General features: G+C 38.6%; 2 protein-coding genes across 2 annotated transcripts in view; both read right to left on the bottom strand.

Annotated features, from left to right (window-relative positions):
* Positions 1 to 12,289: 12,289 nt before the first annotated feature.
* On the bottom strand, positions 12,290 to 15,401 carry LOC124150326. The gene is made up of 5 exons (XM_048382517.1): positions 15,289 to 15,401; positions 14,714 to 14,830; positions 13,748 to 13,887; positions 12,968 to 13,100; positions 12,290 to 12,372 (listed from the first exon to the last, which is right to left on the bottom strand). The coding sequence occupies exons 1-5, from the start codon at positions 15,376 to 15,378 to the stop codon at positions 12,301 to 12,303; spliced, it is 552 nt and encodes a 183-aa protein (XP_048238474.1). The 5' UTR covers positions 15,379 to 15,401; the 3' UTR covers positions 12,290 to 12,300.
* Positions 15,402 to 17,871: 2,470 nt separating this feature from the next.
* Positions 17,872 to 19,909, bottom strand: part of LOC124150370 (receptor-type tyrosine-protein phosphatase alpha-like) — a 122,675-nt gene continuing 120,637 nt past the window's right edge. Inside the window, exon 12 of the mRNA XM_048382237.1 lies at positions 17,872 to 17,901. Coding sequence (XP_048238194.1) covers positions 17,872 to 17,901 — 30 coding nt within the window. The remainder of the gene's footprint in view (positions 17,902 to 19,909) is intronic.

Here is a 19,909-nt window from a genome sequence, read left to right as displayed (position 1 = left end):
GACCTGAGAGGAAACTGCTCCCCAGTCAAGACCTGAGGAGAAACTGATCCCCAGTCAAGGCCTGAGGAGAAACTGCTCCCCCAGTCAAGACCCGGGCAGAAACTAAACCCCAGTCAATAAACTGAGGACAGACTGATCCCCAGTCAAAACCTGACGAGAAACTGATCCCCAGTCAAGACCTGAGGAGTAACTGATCCTTAGTCAAGACCTGAGGAGAAACTGATCCTCAGTCAAGACCTGAGGAGAAACTGATCCCCAGTCAAGACCCGTGCAGAAACTGATCCCATCAAGGCCTGAGGAGAAACTGATCCCCAGTCAAGACCTTAGGAGAAACTGATCCCAAGTTGAGACCCGAGGAGAAACACAACACTTCCCAGGCCATGGCCAGGAAGAAAGTTGTATGGACTTGAGTTTTGAAGTCCAGATTCGAGTATAGAATTTGCATAATAGATGCAATTTAGCTTTTCAAAAATAAACATGAAATGTTATTGGAACTGACAAAAATATATACTCACATAGCAAAACTATTTTCCCATGTCCTGTTCTCAAATCATCAAGGTCTGGTACTTCATGTACTTCTACCTAATTAGTCATTATATATTGTAATATGTCTGTTTCATATCTACTAATTTTCATTGTCTACATAAGACAGGTTGTTTGTGGTTAAGCCCTCGAAAGTGCACAACAGTGATCATGGCAGCATGTTGTTATATGGCGGTGTTATGCCATATGTTTATTGTTTAATAATGATTGTAATGGTGTTACATTGTTTCTGTTGAGAATAGGTAGACGCTCTTTGCATTGTGTATGGACAGTGATCATTCGTCAGTAAGTTGCTGTATTTATATGCTAGTATGGTGTGTAAACATCAGGTCCAGTATATCGTCGACGGTGATATATGTTATAGAAACGTCTGTAATGTTCTAGTGCCGCAAGACTGGTGAGGGCACTGTGTTAAACTTTCCAGTAGCTAGTTGGGCTGTATATAAGGAGACAATAGCGTGTTTGCGCATCTCTCACTCATTTCATCGCTTCGGAACCAGCTTTCTTGTGAAGATCACTCATCATCCCTGATTGCCTGCCCAGCCATTCTCGGAAGCGTAACCACTGTCGCCGCTAGGTAAATATATATCATTTTCACTTTTTTTTTTGCTATCACCACTGTATTTTGTATTTAATACTGACCACTACCATCATATTATTTTCTGTCATTGAATATCGTACTTTCACTTTATTGTGTACTGCCATTGTAATTGCTGTGCAGTAATCTGTATTGATTTGAAAACTTCGTGAATTTTGGTCTCTTACGTACATATTTCTGGGTTAACATATTGTTTCAATCTGGGAATCAGAACTCAGTGTAATTAATGAATTTACCATTACATATGAGAGCAAATACATATGCTTTTCTAATAAAACTGTGTTGTTTTCTTGAGAACATATTACATTTCAATTTATCTCTTTACCTTAATTTCAAGGTTTAGGGAATAATTATTATATTATTGATTTTAGAGACAAATATATGTTCATTTAAAAATATGTGTTTGACCAAGGTTATTTTAAATATTTCTATTCTAGAAAAAAAAGTGAAGAGAGAGGTTCAGATATAATTATATTTATCAACATACATTCAAAATCTTATGATTGGGGAAAGTGACATTGGTTGACAATTTGACATTTGTTGTCTCTTTATTGCCAAAGTTTCTTTGTCCATGACAAGTCCCCCTTTGTCCATGACAAGTCCCCCTTTGTCCATGACAAGTCCCCCTTTGTCTATGGCAACCTGTTGGAAACTAGGTTTATGTCACCCAATAATTTTACAAACTCTTTATTTAATCACCAATTAACAGAATAGTGTTTTAAGAAATCATTACATTATAATGTTTAAGAAATAAATACAGTAACATGCATTTGCAAAATTATGAAATGAGTTTGTTGAAATACAAATTCGTTATTTACTTTGACTTACCTGTTCTCTTCTGCTTTTGGGGAAGGCGATTTATAATCCGCATTTGTGCGTTCAAATCCACAGTGATCACCTGTGGCATATCTTCTGTGTGTCTTGATTCTGCCTTGTCCCTTATGCAACTTAACGCCCTTCACATAAATCCTCAATTGACACACACACTTCACATAGATTGCTAATATGATGGTGTGCCTGTTGAAATATCATAATGTAAGTGTGAACATGAATTATTTATGGTACTATCTACATTAATAGGATATATGAGTTCATTATTTCCGTTGTATAAAATATAATATCAATCATATTCAGGGAATATACATCAAACATCCTTTGTTTGTTTGTTGTTTAACGCCGCACTCGGCAATTTTCCAGCTATATGGCGGCGGTCAGTAAATAATCGAGTCGGGACCAGACAATCTAGTGATTGACATCATGAGCATCGATCCACGCAAATGGGATCGGGTGACATGTATCATCCAAGTCAACGAGCCTGACCACCCGATCCCGTTCGTTGCCTCTTAAGGCAAGCTTGGGTTACTGAAGACCTATTCTACCCCGGATCATCACGGGTCTCAAACATCCTTGTTGATTCAGGGTGAATATTATATATCACAAATAAACTATTCATCACTATTCTTTATATATTATTTATCCAGCGTTCTCTTTGTAAAACGGAAGGTTCATATATTAATAAACGACGATGATGTATGTATAAATATTTTCCTCCATCACCCTCCCACCATAACACTACTAATGCCATGGAACTGACAGGGAGGAATCAGTGTGATAACCTGCACATATATGGAAATCCACATGTAAGAAATGTGTTGTTAAATAAATGGGTGCCAAAACAATAAACATTCAAGTCACTAAAAAGTGTGTGTGTGTGTGTGTGTGTGTGGTGTGGTGTGGTGCGGTGAGTGTGTGTGTGTGTGTGTGTGTGTGTGTGTGTGTGTGTGTGTGTGTGTGTGTGTGTGTGTGTGTGTGTGTGTGTGTGTGTGTGTGTGTGTGTACTGCATTGTTATCTCAGTTCTTCTGACTATTGAACATGCACTGAGTGTGATACATAGTATGCTAAATATACAAGGCTGAAGTACATGGAGATTTGTTTACCTTAGTGGAAAAAACCGCACTTTATGAGTCTTGAAAATACACAAAACAGCATTAAAAAAGTGTCGCGCTCATCAAGGATACAACACTGAAATTTATAAAACTGTCGAGGATTTCCACTGACGGCTACTGACTAGCCAACTGTGAAACAGTCTGCATGACAATTCACATCCTTAGCCTGTAAGCCGGAATCGTACAATCATCTGCTTTGGGCAGATATTTCTCATGAATACGGAAAGGCTTTTGCTTCTTTTATTAAAGAAATTAAACACTTTTGTGTTGACCTTTACGATTAATGCCTAGCCAGAGATTCGTTTTTCAACGGATAATGGTGATACATGTTTTACGATAACTTACTTGGAGGCAATCTCATCCGAAGGAGCCAGAAACATGAAAGGACTCAAACCGTCGATCAACGGCGACCAAGGCCCCAATCAGTCATAATCCTTCGCCGATAAATGTCTTTACTACCCTTTTGTGTACATAACAGGCTACTCCACTCCAGTACAACTACATCTGATATCTACTCTACTGCATAAACATTGCCTCCTACCTGTATAAAAACTTGTCAACCACACTCTGTATATCACTTGCTTGATAACGGTGTTAGAACCTTGACCGAAACGTCGCTCTTAATTGTAATAAAGAAGTTGTCCATCCATAAATCTTATCCTTATTTTAGGCTCGCTGACTTGGTTGTCATCGTATCCCAATTACGTGGTCCGATGCTCATGATGGCAAGCACTGGATTGTCTGTTTCAGACTCGATTATTCACAGACCGCCGTCAAATAGCTGAAATATTACTATATTGCTGAAATAAGAGTGGGGCGTTAATCAAGCAAACAAACAAAGGTATGGGACATGCTGTTTTCTAAGCCGTGTTTCCTTGAGCATTGATTTTCCCAACTTGAAGTGACGTCACAAAACAAAATGTAAGGGAACATTTTTGTATTTCATAAATGCACTAGACTGTACTGTATATATCCAATCTGAAGGTATTTTTTTGTGAAAATGGATTATTCTTCACGAAATGGCGGTGAAGTGAGAGATTTTATTTTTGCAAGTACGTTTATGTATGTGATTCAGAGTTTATTTCCATACATTATGTTCATTGCCTAACATATGTACAGATGTATGTTTGGACAATCACAAACGACCACTCTGATACAATTAAAATGCAACCTTTCCTTTGTCTCTATGTTTAGGTTTCCAGTGTCGCAAAGAACTCTTTAAGTTAATAATTATTCATTGTGCAAAATGCAGCTTCTAATTTGTCCCTTCACAAAAAGAGGTTATCGTCAAATGGAAGAGTATTTGATGCACAGTTCACACGAACATCATGCGAACATCAACTATTTTGGGAAATAATTGAATTCGTTATGCTTAGAAGTATTTCTTTACCTTAGTTGATAATGTCATTTTGATGTTGCCCGTGGCTGTTAAGAGGAAATGGGCTTCGGAAGGTTTTACATAATGATTAATCTGTTTAAGCTTTATGGTGATGCCAATTACTTTTTAAAATTTTGCCTCTTTGGAAAACAAACTGAGTATTATACGATGTTAAAGTCATTGGGAATTTTTTTTAAATTTAACATGATTCAAGTTTTTTTTCTATAATTGTCATCATTTGTCATACCGAAGTCAATGTATTTATTTCACTTACACATGCGCGGGCAACACATTTGGAGAAAATCTGCTACTTCCGACGTGTGGAAATGGCAACGCCTACAAGACCCATCGTTGTACACATATTCGAGAAATAATCCTCTCAATCTAACAAATCTATGGCTATCTTTATAGATAAAGAGGTTTTCGAAGAGGCGATATTTCAAATGCCACTTCACTGGGAGAGAAACTTGGTCAAGTACAAACGTCAAATTAAGGTACATTATTTAAACACAGGAAAAACAGCAAACATATGTTCGGCTAGTGTTCAAATTTCATAAAAATGTAAAATAACCGTCTAATGTCCCAAAATGACCAATATTGTTTAGATGGTATCTGGCGGATGTAGAGAATAGCATCAGGATACCTCATTAGGCACAAGTTCAGAATGAAACTACAAAATGCAAAATTTAAAGGTCAAATTGCGCAATCTCCCTCAATTCAATTCTTTGTGCAGTCGCATATGAGTCACTTATTAGTAATCTTAGAACATATTCTCAGTTAAACGTTAACTGCCCCAGACCAAAACCGCCCGTCGGGGACCAGGTATTTCCAAATTTATAACGTGTCTGATTTAGAAGCAGCAGATATATATGATTAACATATAACGTTGCATATGTATCTTGAACGCTGGACAACAAGTTAACTTTTATTCATAAAGCCAAATGTAGTATTGCAGAAACAGAGTTTCAAGTACATGTATATTGAGGGCGACTCATTTGAATATATGGCATATACGAGACATTGCTATTGCGTTAATCCTTAGACAGTGCATATTGCATATTTACCATTTTCAAATTTGCACACCTTTTATGTAGCCTATTATGTAGCAGAAATACAGGGCGTGTATCGTCCAGGGTGCCGTTGTACAAAACAACCTTAGCGCTAAGGTTACCTTATATCCTTAGTTAACCTTAGGCCTTTACTAAGGTTGACCCCCTGTTGCATGAACTACCTTACGCTAAGGTAGCCTTAGCCTTAAATTTTAAGGTTGGTCAGACCCAACCTTAGCCACGCTAAGGTTGATACTTCATTGAATTTCAACATGGCTACTTTCTTGTTGATGTGTGAGGAAACTGAGAGAAGTTTGAGGAAACAGCGCGTTTTCCGAGATCGCACCATGCAGCTTGAGACACTGACAGACTTGGACCTGATCGCAGTAAGGCTGTGCTGTCAGATGGCATCTCAGTCACCACTATTGATCTTGGATTAAAGGTAAGTGGAATTATGTTTAGAGCGGATAGGGCGTCTGCCCGGATAGTAGAAGGGCGATGATTCGATCCCCGATTGCGTCATACCAAATGATATTAAAAAAAGGTTGTTGTTACCCTGTCTGGCGCTCAATATCAATGACATAAATAAAGACTGGACATCTCGAAGTCAATGTACTGTGAGTGGGGTATGTACTGCGGCGTGGCATCTAAGTGGGCTAGAACTGTTAAACTGGTATTAGTCCAGACAAGCGCTCACTCACACGTGTTGATTCAGTACCATACCATGTTTGTTGTTTACATGGTAACCGTCTATGCCATTGCCTCCAACAATATCTAAATCAGCCACTAAACACACACCACTCTGTCTTCTATCTGTAGACCCTGTGAGAATTTTGGGGTGGAATTGTCCACAGCGCTCTATTTCTTGTCGTAAGTGGCTACTCGCTGACTTGATTGATCGTGTATCATCATACCCGCCAGCATGGGACGTGGCTCATTATATCAACCACTGGGTTGTCTGAGTCGGACGCGGCTAGCTACATGTTGCTGGGGTAGCGCTGGAATATAGCATTCACTCACTATGTCTTGAAGGTTCTGTCGGTAAAATATCGAATATAGTCAATTGACGGTTTATTTTCAATCGTTTACTGTGAAACAAGGCTGATTCATGTGTGAAGTTTGGTGACATAATCACTGATCTACCCATGGCACAGGATGATGCCACCACCACCACCACGATCCACAACTACCACCTGACTGGGAGTGTGCGTGATCCAGGTGTCGCTGTGCTGATAGACAACTTGCTCACATGATCCAGAACGAGGCTCAAGTATGATTGTGTCCAGGTATGTAGGTTTCGTTCTCCACACTTTTCCCGTGATCTCATCACACACCTACTGGTGTCTGCCATGTCAGCTCTGATGTCGGTCCAAGCTAATGTCTCTGTGTTCTGGTACGAATTCTGCGTCCAGCTAATCATTGTTGTAATATGCCTGTACTCCACCACTAATATTGGTCACAGCTAATGCTATCATATCTCTGTGATGTCCCCAGGACTGCTACAGAATCCTTGCTCCTGGTGCTGCTTGTAAACATCGCCAGCAGACTGAAGGACGACGGAACTTTTGACGTCATCACTGATATGGGGAGACTGTGTGCTCGTCATGGAGGTGCACCCTTTACCAGGGTGGGTCGCAATGGTTGCAGCATGAAGTATAGAATGACTCAGGCAAGATAGCAGTGAAACGTAAATGAACTGATCACTGAAAATCAGTGATGACGCCAGGTGTTCGCGAAAAGGAAAAGTATTACCTGCTCTACTGGTACATTTCACATTACTTCCTAGAAATAACAACTGTGAAACCATTGAGGAAAGTCATTCTGTAAACCGTATACTGACCAATCCCTCAGCGTTTTCTTTGTGGAACGCGGCGGAACATTTTAAGAAATACGTGCATGAGTAAGCTTGGATGATAGAAATTAGGTATTATTTTGATATCGATAAACTTTTGGAGAAGCGTCACAACTGCCGTAGCATTTCTCGTAAGTTGAATAAAAATGTGATAGTCACGTAAACAAGTGAAATTAGTATTCTAGATCCAATATGGATTCATCCCAATACTGACCGAGATTACCTTTGAGATGGAGATTGCAGGAAATGCTCAGACACCATTTTAATCATATTATTTGCGGTTATAAAATACATTCGACCTCATGTATGTAGACAATCCTAGTGTTGTAATCCACAGTGAAACAAGCTCATGTCAATGTTGTCATTTCAGGATGATGTCCGTTTCTGTCTGGAGTTTTCTCGACAGTTCCTGGAGATTCTCGGGACGTACGCCAACATCTGATGAATGGATCCGCTGAATACATTCAATCTATAATTAAGTTCTTTAATTTTGACACTTCCTCATGCAATTTTTAGAATTGTGTTTGTGTATTTTGTACAGTACAAACAGTAATTGGTCAGATGTTCCTGTACTTGTTGGTATGACTTGTACCCCACTTCCTGTCTCGTTGTCATGGTTTCTTGTGTACAACCCGTATGTGTGTTGACCGATACGTATCTCCTCCTTACTATATGTGTAGGTTTCCTAGTGATACACCTGCACGTGTCTTACCATGTTAACATTTTAACAGTTAATGATTTCATACCAATCCAGTTGTTTGTTTGTTTGTTTGTCTTTTTAAAGCCGCACTCACCAATACTCCAGCTATGTGACGGCGGCCTGTAAATAATCAAGTATGGACAAGACAATCCAGTGATTGACATCATGAGCATAGATCTACGCAACTGGGATCCGATGACATGCATCAACCAAGTCAGCGAGCCTGACCATCCGATTCCGGTGGTCGTTTCTGACGGCAATCATAGTCGCCTCTTACGGCAAGCATGGGTTGCTGAAGACCTATTCTAACCAGGATCTTCACTATAAACCATTGTCTAAAGCACGCACCCAATAACGTAAGTACCATGCGTCTAGCAACACTCTACGCTTTAACTATAAGGCTACACTGTCAAAGTTTACATGGACAGTGTGTACTACTTAGAACCCGTCAAGTAGATCAACATAATTAGATTGAAAATATATGTGCGTTGTTTATGTCAATGTTTGAAACGGTGGCTTACTTGCGTCACATCGCTTGATCCATGTGACACGTGCCGGGTTCCTGGAGTACAAAACATCAAGACCTTGAGTGCAACAAGAGAGGAACGCACCACGTGCAGGATCTTATTGCAACCAATCGGGGTGCCCACTGCACAATGGCGGCTCACGCACTTGGATTAAAAGATGACGGTACGTTTAAGTTCTTTCAGATGCCGTCATCAACTTTAAAGACGCTTACTAATACGAGAAAGACATACCAATAAGTATGCCTATTTTATACACTAATGACGTCATTGAAACTATAGACTGGAACTGCATACCAAGCCAGTACTATATTCTCGGCAGCAGCAGCCCCGCACTGTGTTCAGGAGGTTGTGAATTCTGGAAACATGCAATAGGACTGGAATCCAGGCCACACGATACTTCAAATGAACTTCCATGTAAAACATTTTTATTTATTCATTTATTTTATTTATTTTGTTTTATTTTTTATTTGATCCTCTTTGCAAAGTAGAATATGAAATCCCTTGGCGTGAATATGTGGCAGCATTGAGGGTGACAACTGCATTTGATATATTGGGAGATCAGTCACGTATAATACAATTATAGCAGCCACGTATTTCCTGACAGTTAAACCAACATTTAGGGCAAAAAATAGTTAAGTGTATATTTATATATATATTTATATATAGTGTTTATTTGTTATCTAACGCCGCGTTCCTGTTCTAATCCTGTGTTAAGGAATCACTATGATTCAGTTCCCATACCACGTCTCCCGGACAAGGCGGGGGTATCCTGGCACCCGTCAAAACACTTTCAGATTTAAAGCAAGCCCCCGTTTGAAACATCGGCATTAACAACGCTAATATAATTTCAGTCGAATTATGTTTATCTACTTGAAGGGTTCTAAGTAGTACTCACGTGTCGGATTGTGAATGTAAACTTTGACAGCGTTTGTGTTGGCGGTGACACAATCAGGATCGGATATTATGCGACCGTTACTATTTGATGGATTGCAGGTTATGTGCAACACACATTAACGGGAGTTGCAAAATATCTAATTTACGTACAGCTGTATATTTTGTTATGTTATATCTAGAAAATATATTTTTCATTGTCTGAACTTCTCATTTTCCTGATAATAATCCAAGCTTTTAAAAAGCTCTTTTTTAGCCATGATAGTGTCTGGCTCGTTGTGTACGTGTAGGAAGATAGGGTCCCCATTCAACCGACAGATATATTTTTTAAGTTACATTTTATAATCCTCATAGTGTCTACGAAATGAATGTTGATGTTCCCAAGGTGAAATATTGTCCCATAGTGTCCATTGTCGGCCATATTAGATTTCCGATGAAAATCTATAATCGGCATAATGTTTAACCTAGACATGGCACATAACGTATTGAGCATGAGGAAGCGATTTTCATGATTAAATATCATTTTAACAAGTTGGGTATATTTCTCTATATACAGAGCAAATTCATGTAAACATAGTTTAATTTACCTAAACTGATAGCTATTCACAAAAATAACAAGCTATGAGTTTTAATAAGTTGGGTTAGTTAGTTATTTTTGCGAATAGTTTATTTATTTAAGTAAATTAAATAATGTACCTTCCAGACTCCATGTTTATCATATTTGCAAGTCTTTGAGTAACATATACTGACTTGTTTAGACGTTTTTCGAGTTTTGATGTACCAAACATTTTAAAATAATATTTTAATTATGAAACTAACCCTTTCAATTGCTTTAGTCTTATATGTGTATGGTCCATGTCTAGTTCAAAGGTTATGCCGAATATAAATTTTCCTCGGGAATCCAATATGAATGCCAATATGGCGGAAAATGGACACTATAGAACAATATTTCACATGGGGAATTTATTTAGTAAACACAATGACGATTGCAAAAACGTAAGTTAAAAATAATATCTTTCGGGAGCATGGGAACCCTATCTTTCGAATTCATTTTTGGTTATAACCTTGTTGACACGCACGTGGTATGTGCTCTCTTCTCATACCATATTTGACTAACATATTTTGGTCATATATATAAAAAAGGATTGAATAATAATGAAGAATGACATAGGTGCACAGTTTATTGAGGATGTCTGACAGTGAGAGAATAATACATCATAGATTGGGATGAGAATAACACGCTTAAATTGGCAGCATCCGGAAGTAATTGATCAATAGAAAGTGAATGAAGCGAAACAGACTTTGACATAAAGATGACGTAGCAACAACGTTGTTTAACCGTTTGAATGACAGTAAGATTATGGCCCTTGACGCTTGAAACAGAATCACGAAATATCACGATGTTTAATTAACGAAGATTTACAAAGCTACTTTTGTGTTAATATTTGAAAAGTGAAAAGAAGCCATTCCACCGATAAGGAATATTACTTAAAGTAATGATAATAAATGTAAAGTCCGCTTTTCAAAAAAATATCCAATTTGCTAGCGATAAAGATCATCATTGTGTATTGTTCACGTGGTCACATATGCAGCTATCTTCGTTGAGTAATCATCGCGATATTTCGTGATTCAATTTTAACTGGCGAGGACTATAGTACTCTACCGTTTAAATCACAAACAACTTTAAATTCTCACATCAAATTTCCTTTCACCTTTGACTGTACTAAATAAAGGAGTATCCGAGGATGATACCTGCCACTGCACGGAATAAGGATAGCTGTGTGTCTAGACGCTAATCATAAACATATCCAAAAAATAATCAAAATCATGTAATTAATTTCCTCTTTTCACATTGGTATGGAGGTGGTGGGGTGGCCTTGTAGTTAAAGCGTTGAGTCGTCGAGCCAAAAATCTGGGGCGTTGCAGTCTCTGAAAACTCATGTGTGAACTGTTACTAAACGCATGGTATATAGATGAATAAGTGAGTGCTTAAGACAATGGATATTGGCTGATTCCAACTGGCAAGTCCAACATAAGGCATATTTGTCTGGTCACTCCAAAGTCAATTAAGCGTGAAATTACTTCTTGCAAAAACATCTCAAACGGACATAAAATATCAATAAAATCATTCCTTCAATAATTCTCAAATGCTTGTTTATCCCACCCAGGCCTGGTAACAGAGTGGTACTGTAAAGCTTGACTCTTGACTTCTTGACTTTTAATTCCCGTGTGAACTTGTGATCCGTAACGATCAGGGTTAAAATAAATCTACAGCAACCGATGTGTGCCGTAAAAGGCGACTATGTTTGTCGTAAGAGGTGACTAACGGGATCGGGTGGTCAAGATGGCTGACTTTGTTGATTCATGTCATCGTACCCCAAACACGTGGATCAATGCTCATGATATCAATCAAAACATTGTCTGGTACAGACTCGATTATTTACAGAACGCCGTCATATAGCTGGAATATTGCTGATTGTGGCGTTAAACAACAAACAAACATCTTGATTGGTATGAAATCATTAACTGTAATAATGTTAATATTGTAAGACACGTGCAGGTGTATCACTAGGAAACCTACACATACAGTAAGGAGGAGATACGTATCGGTCAACACACATACGGGTTGTACACAAGAAACCATGACAACGAGACAGGAAGTGGGGTACAAGTCATACTAACAAGTACAGGAACATCTGACCGAATCCTTTTAGTACTGTACATAATACACAATTATTTTTTTTCTAGAAACTACATAAGGAAATATTAAAATTAAAGAAAATAATAGATAGAGTATATTTAGTGGATCTGTTCATCAGATGTTGGCGTACGTCCCGAGAATCTCCAGGAACTGTCGAGAAAACTCCAGACAGAAACGGACATCATCCTGAAATGACAACATTGACATGAGCTTGTTTCACTGTGGATTACAACACTAGGATTGTCTACATACATGAGGTCGAATGTATTTTATAACCACAAATAATATGATTAAAATGGTGTCAGAGCCTTTCCTGCAATCTCCATCTCAAAGGTAATCTCGGTCAGTATTCGGATGAATCCATATTGGACCTAGAATACTAGTTTCACTTGTTTACGTGACTATCACATATTCATTCAACTTACGAGAAATGCTACGGCAGTCGTGACTCTTCTACATATGTTTATCGATATGAAAATAATAGCTTATTTCTATAAATCAAGCTTACTTATGCAAGCTTTTCTTAAATGTTCCTTCGCGTTCCACAAACAAAATGGTGAGGGGTCGGTCAGTATACCGTTTACAGAATGCCTTTCTTCAATGCACCAATTTCTTTTACAGTTGTTATTTCTAGGAAGTAATGTGAAATTTACCAGTAGGGCGGGACATACTTTCCCTATTTGCGAACACCTGGGGTCATCACTGATTTTCAGTGATCCATTAACAGCTATTTTGCCTGTCGTTTCATTCTATAGTTGACGCTGCAACCATTACGACCTACCATTGTAAAGGGTGCACCTCCATGACGAGAACACAGTCTCCCCATATCAGTGATGACGTCAACAGTTCCGTCGTCCTTCAGTCTGCTGGCGATGTTCACAAGCAGCACCAGGAGCAAGGATTCTGTAGCAGTCCTGGAGGCATCACAGAGATATGATAACATTAGCTGGAGCCAATATTAGTGCTGGAGCACAGGTATCTTACAACACCGATTAGCTGACGCAAATATTTGTACCAGAGTGCATACATATTGGATTATTAACTGGAACTGATATTAACAAGCATGAAATATTAATATCCCCCATGACCGTTTGTGTGCAAGGCAAGAAATATTTGTATGTTTTTCACGATCTGCTCCGGACACGAGCACTACAGCCATGTTCAGTCCAAATCAAAGTAGTTGTCATGGAAACACGAAATATATTTTTTTTGGAAATCCCAAGCTATCAAAAAGCACCAGTTTACCACTAGACTAATCTATATGCGAAGTTTGGTTAAGATATATCTCATGGTTTTTGAGTTCTGCTCCGGAAACGAAACGTGACAGACGGACGGACAGCACCCATTCCTATATCCCGCTTCAACTTCGTGGCGGAGGATAAATAGTGAATAACGCAGAGATATCACAACACTGATCACCGGAGCCACTGCTGCTGGAATCAATATGTGTGCTAGAGCACAGAGATATTAACTTAAACCAATATTAGAGCTAATATGGAAAGCATTCAGTAGGTGCATGATGAGATCAAGGGAAAAGTGCGAGTAACGAAACTTTACATACCTGGATACAATCATACTGGAGCCTCGTTCTGGATCTTGTGTCCATGTGAGCAAGTTGTCTATCAGCACAGCGACACCTGGATCACGCACACTCCCAGTCAGGTGGTAGTTGTGGATCGTGGTGGTGGTGGTGGCATCATCCTGTGCCATGGGTAGATCAGTGATTGTGTCACCAAACTTCACACATGAATCAGCCTTGTTTCACAGTAACCGATTGAAATAATTCGTTTATTAACTGAATTTAAATCAATTTTTTTAATGCGAAATTAAAAAAAACGAAAGAAATTATCAAAACACTAATTTCTTAAGAGCTCGTCTAGGGCCTTGCACGACAATTCATCTGAATCGGAACACGTCAGTTAATTGTTACACGTTATTCAGATATTGATCTATTTTACCTCTGGTACAGGTATTCGTGTCTTTTCTGAAGATTTGCTGTCCCCAACATAACTGATAACAGTTTCAAAGATAATAATACTTGATATACGACTTGACTTGCGATATCAAGAAGCGGTTTCATTGAGAAACCTATTAACTACATCTTCTGGACACGGTAAGAGAAGACGTGGATGTTGTGAAAGGCCGTAGTATTCCAGCTGTATAACGGGGGCCTGTAGATAATCGAGTCTGGATCAGACCAAGTAGTCGTTGACAAATAAAAGCGACAAAACCCGTTCCATATTCAATGGAAACCTCTGCTAAAAGCAGAGTCGAGTGTGTGTTTGTGTGTGTGTGTGTGTGTGTGTGTGTGTGTGTGTGTGTGTGTGTGTGTGTGTGTGTCAGACACTGTATACTGACTTCGAGCCGATCATTCCTCATGTTATCCCCTTAATGCCGAGGGCTAGGTAGGGTAACATATTAAGTAAGTAGCATCTTTCAACATATTTTGGTTTGACGCTGCGGGGGGTCGAACCACTGATCCCCCGCTCTCCGGACAGACACTCTATCAATACGTCATTTTACGTACCTTTGTTCCAAGATCAATATTGGTGACTGAGATACCATCTGATAACATAGCCTCCCTGCCAAGTCTCGCTGTGAACAACGGTGTTTCAACGGCCTTGTCTGATGACGGGAGGTACGCCTACAAAAAGTAAATACCCCAATGTTTCAAGAAAGGGCGTTTTCACCGCCTTGTCTCCTGACGGGAAGCACGCATACAGAGAGTAATTACTCTTCATGTTTCAAGCAAGGGTGTTTTAACGGCTTTGTCTGGTGGCGAGAGGGGGGCATACAGAAAGTAAACACCTCAATGTTTCAAGCAAGGGTGTTTTAACGGCTTTGTCTGGTGACGAGAGGGGGCATACAGAAAGTAAACACCTCAATGTTTCAAGGAAGGGTGTTTTAACGGCTTTGTCTGGTGACGAGAGGGGGGCATACAGAAAGTAAACACCTCAATGTTTCAATGAAGGGTGTTTTAACGGCTTTGTCTGGTGACGAGAGGGGGCATACAGAAAGTAAACACCTCAATGTTTCAAGCAAGGAGTCTAAGATACATACGTTTGCAAAGAAAATGTTTTGGAACTTGTTTTGGTCGCTAACCTGATTATCCTGACCCCACGTGATGAGCGTGCGGGATTCAGTGTTATACACCGCGTTCCAAATATCTTCTTTGTTGGGACATGAACTCATGATGTAGAAACCATTATTCGATGAATAAGACTGAAAAACAGAAAAGATTTTGAATCGGTTGAATTTTTTCATGAGCTTTAACTCGCCCAGTCGTCTTATGTGCAGCATTCCGCTGTTCAGAGTTGTGTCCATTTTGCACACTAGAAACCTATGGTCGTGGGTTCAAATCCCTGTTTGCTCCAGTTTTGTTTCTCGGTTTGGCAGCACCATACCCATGATTATGAGTTTCAATTAAGTGGTAAACGTCTGTGACCTGCAACACTTCCGGCTTTCCTCCCACATTAAGCTGACATAACGAGATATAACTGGAATACTGTTCAAAGCGGCATTTAATCCAACTCACTCACTCACTCAACCAAAACCGAACGTAGAAAACATGAGTCGTTTTTTATTTGACATCGTTTTTGCTCATTTCTTGTATTGTCCTTTGTGTTAAGTATATCCCCCCTATTATTACACGTTTTACTTACAGGCACGGTGATGATATTCCTTCCATTGTCCACTGGATAACATAGAATTGTTAAGTGCATATTATCAATAAGAGTATTTTCTTCATATACATTCAATGTACAATATATTCAAAACATCAACGCCAGAGAATTATCAGTCCCGATTATGTGCAGAAAGAACCTCGGGCGTAAATGGCAAAGTGGTGATGAAAAATATTTGATTGGATCACTGAATTCGTGAATTCCCCTGAAAGTCTACGATCTGGAATGACTTAACCAGGCCTTAGAAGCCAAAGTGACACCATGATTGGTGGAACATCTGATCGCAGTTTAGTCTATTTAGACCCTTCCTACAAGCAAAAGTTAAAATCCGACAAACCAACATTAAAATCGGTGAAATCGTGTACACCACATTCTCTTGATCAATTGAAAAGGTGCTTTGATTGTACCGCTTGTGGCGTGTTAGATTCTTGACGAGCTGATTGTCACATTACATAAACTTGAAGGGCGTTAAGACAATACTTGACACAGATAAGAAACGAGCAGAAATAAGTGTTGCAGATAATTTGAACTTTGCCGTTGAGTTAAACATGTTCTTCGCTCGCTTTGACATTACAGGTTTCAGTAAAGAAATGGACTTATTGAGAAAGGCTTTATTGGATTGTTAAACGCTGGATGTAACTACCTGTGATGTGCTACAATCATTTTCTGATTGAAATGTCCGCAAAGCTACAGGTCCTGATAATCTATGCTGGTATGGTGTTGAAGAAATGATGTGATCAACTCTGTCATATTTTCAAAAAAGTATTCCAAACGTCTATCGATAATAATGTTATGCCTTTACTTGAGAGGACATCTTATGTTATCCCTGTTCCAAATCCTTCTGTTAATAATGATTACCGACCCGTTGCTTAAACATCCATACCTATGAAATGCCTGGAACGTATTGTTAAATTTTACTTATAAGACATCTTATAAGTATCTTAAACTTGATAATACAATACTCACTCTTATAGAACATTTATTCAAAGCATTTTAGTTTTTAATGTTAACTGCTTGTATGGAAGCCTGTCTGTTCAAAATAAATCTAAAGTACACACAATTTTAAATACAGCAAGGAAAATCTCAGGTACTCAATTTTAACAGATCGGCGAAATTTGTGAGCAGTAAATTGTCAAAAAGGGGCGTACGATACTTAATGACATCAGTCATATCCTTCATTCCGAATATAAATGTCTACCTTCTGGTCGCCGACTGCGCATGTCGATGGTGAAAACTAACAGGGCCCGGAAATCATTCATACCATCCAGTATTAGTCTTTTAAATGTTTATCTGTTTAATTCATTTTAACAGTTCACTGTACACTGTACACCTTTTATATGACGATCCCTAGCCCATTTTTATATTGTGTTGTTGATACTTATGGTTTTTATATATTCTCAACTAGTTTTAAATTGAATCTGTGATATGCTAGTTATTGTACTGTCCTTCGTTGACAGCTTTTTATTTAGTCTAAATCTTTGTATTATTAATGTACTTCTCGTCACGATATGGCTGAAATACTGCCGATGTGACGTTAAATCTTATCTCACTTAACTCTTATCATTATCCCTTTTATTAAAGTGTACTCTTGCTGTGATGTAAATACATATACCTTAATTGCACTTCCTTGTCGTCACTGTTATAGTGTTCAATGTTCTATTTGTTTTTCCTCTTGGTTAAATTAGTAAGTGTACTTATGTACATAATTGATATCACATATTTTCTTTCTTTCATATTTTAGTGCTATTCAACTGTGCAATTTGCATTTCCCTTGGGATACTAAAGTCGTATCTTCTCTTATCAGCTGATAGGTAAGCAACACAGTGATCACAGTAGTGCAGTTGTATGATGTGTCTTTATAAAATAGAAGGATCTTCAGCACGTTACGTAACAATGGAACAATTCAAGGACATAGCAACATCACATCAATTTCTTGTTTTAATTATGATCTACGTGTCCAGTACAAGCATACATATGACTTATATCAATGTAATATTCTATTCTACTTACGGGGAGGATTATCGTGCAGAGCCTGCAATGAATAGAAATACTCAATGACGTACATGTAACCCGCTACACCTTTCCAAATACACCATGAGAAACACAGGCAAATACTTATTTGGCACAGGTTTTGTATACTTCCTTGTTAGACGGAGTATATATCTGTATCCTCGCATCCAGTATAGGGGGGAGGGGAAAGCAACACACGATAATATTTCTAAAGTGTTGTTTCTCAATATGGTGCCACTATGGCGGCACTGTTGCGCCATTGTTTAACGCCGTACTCAGCAATATTCCAGCTTTATGACGGCGGTCTGAAAAATAATCGAGTCTGGACCAGACAATCCAGTGATTGTCATCATGAGCATCGATCCACGCAATTGATCGATCGATCGATCCACATGCATCAACCACGTCACCAAGCCTGACCACCCGATCCCGTTAGTCGCCTCTTACGACAGAGATTGAGTAAACAGGTTCCGGATAAAGTCAATTATTCCCAATGATATGTGATAGAAAAGTATGGTGAGTGAGTGAGTATGGTTTTACGCCGCTTTTAGCAATATTCCAGCAATATCACGGCGGGGACACCAGAAATGGGCTTCACACATTGTACCCATGTCGGGAATCGAACCCGGGTCTTCGCGTGACGAGCGAACGCTTTAACCACTAGGCTACCCGACCGCCCCTAGAAAAGTATGGAATACCGGCAGGACATTTGCTTATATAGATCATATATATGAACTTGTACATAACTTTTGTTATAAAAATATAATATTATATACAGGAATTTAATAAATTCAAAACGTCAATGCCATAAAACTATCAGTCTCGAATATCTGCCGAAAGAGATTCTAAGGGGCGAAGAAGGCAAAATAAGCATAGTCGCCTTTAATGGCAAGCATGGGTTGCTGAAGACCTATTCTATCCCGGATCTTCACAGATCAATCGCGTTACTAATCAGCTACTCCGAGCCAACTTTCGCGGCATTTTGTAGCCATTTTCGTAGTATTATCAAGCCTTTTGCGAGCCACACTAACGATACTTTTCCGGCACTATCGCGGACGTTTGGTGAAAGCATTTCGCGACACAGGAAAAGGAACTTTTGAATTGAGTATGAAAGGTTACAATATTCAATCAATCAATCAGTTTATTCATATATAACTGTAAGGCCACAGGCCCATAGTACAGAATAGATGACAATGTGGAAGCGGTTAGGAATGTTACAAAGATTCATTTCTTAATAACATGGCATGATATATAAAGAGAGAGAGATGTTGTATAGCCGTTTTGCTCACATGTGAAATTAAAGAGATAAACTTGTATTTATTTGGATGTACATAGTATTTCTGTTCAATATATTTTTTCATTAAATTATCATATTTACAACATACAAGTAGAAAATGAAATTCATCTTCGACAACATTTAAAGAACATTGTTTACATAATCTTAAACATTTGGGTATTTTGTTGTGCCTGCCAACTTCAACCATTAACCTGTGTGAGCTGCATCTAAATTGTGTAAATGATATTCTGCATTTTCTTATATTTACATCAGTTAAATATTTTTCTGCGCATATTTGCATTTTGAAATATCTATAATATTCGCATTTGCTAGAAACATCTACAGTAGATCTCCATGTTTGAAAGTACATGTCAAAAAGCGTCTGTCTTATTTTCGATATGAACATGGCATGATTCTCTAAGAAACATTGGTTTTCCCAGATGTAACCATACCCACATTTATACAGTAGACATTTAACATTGTATGCCCAATTTTGATCTCCATTCCTTTCATACAATAGCATCATATTATAACATTTTTCTGGCAATCTACTTACTGGCATTTTTAGTAATTTTAACCAGTATCTTATGATGTTTAAGTAGTGATATATATACAAGGGCATGCGACCACATTCACCATAAACCATAACGTTAGAAGTACTGTGTTTAACACCAAGAAATCTTTTGCATGCATATAAATGTACGGATTCATTTTTTTTAGCCTCTGCAAAACCCCATATTTCTGAACCATAGGA

Source organism: Haliotis rufescens, unplaced genomic scaffold (assembly GCF_023055435.1).
Source record: "Haliotis rufescens isolate VD_foot unplaced genomic scaffold, xgHalRufe1.0.p SCAF_4, whole genome shotgun sequence".
Lineage (NCBI taxonomy): Eukaryota > Metazoa > Mollusca > Gastropoda > Lepetellida > Haliotidae > Haliotis > Haliotis rufescens.
This window is presented reverse-complemented; position numbering and strand designations above follow the sequence as displayed.

Bases quoted from the DNA above. Each gene is read 5' to 3' on its own strand.
- LOC124150326 (XM_048382517.1), bottom strand. From the start codon at position 15,378: ATGAGTTCATGTCCCAACAAAGAAGATATTTGGAACGCGGTGTATAAC. The intron at 14,831-15,288 runs GTTAGCGACCAA...TACTTTTTGTAG, and splicing joins CGTGGGGTCAGGATAATCAG to GCGTACCTCCCGTCATCAGA. The intron at 13,101-13,747 runs GTATGTAAAGTT...TGATGCCTCCAG, and splicing joins TCCAGTATGATTGTATCCAG to GACTGCTACAGAATCCTTGC.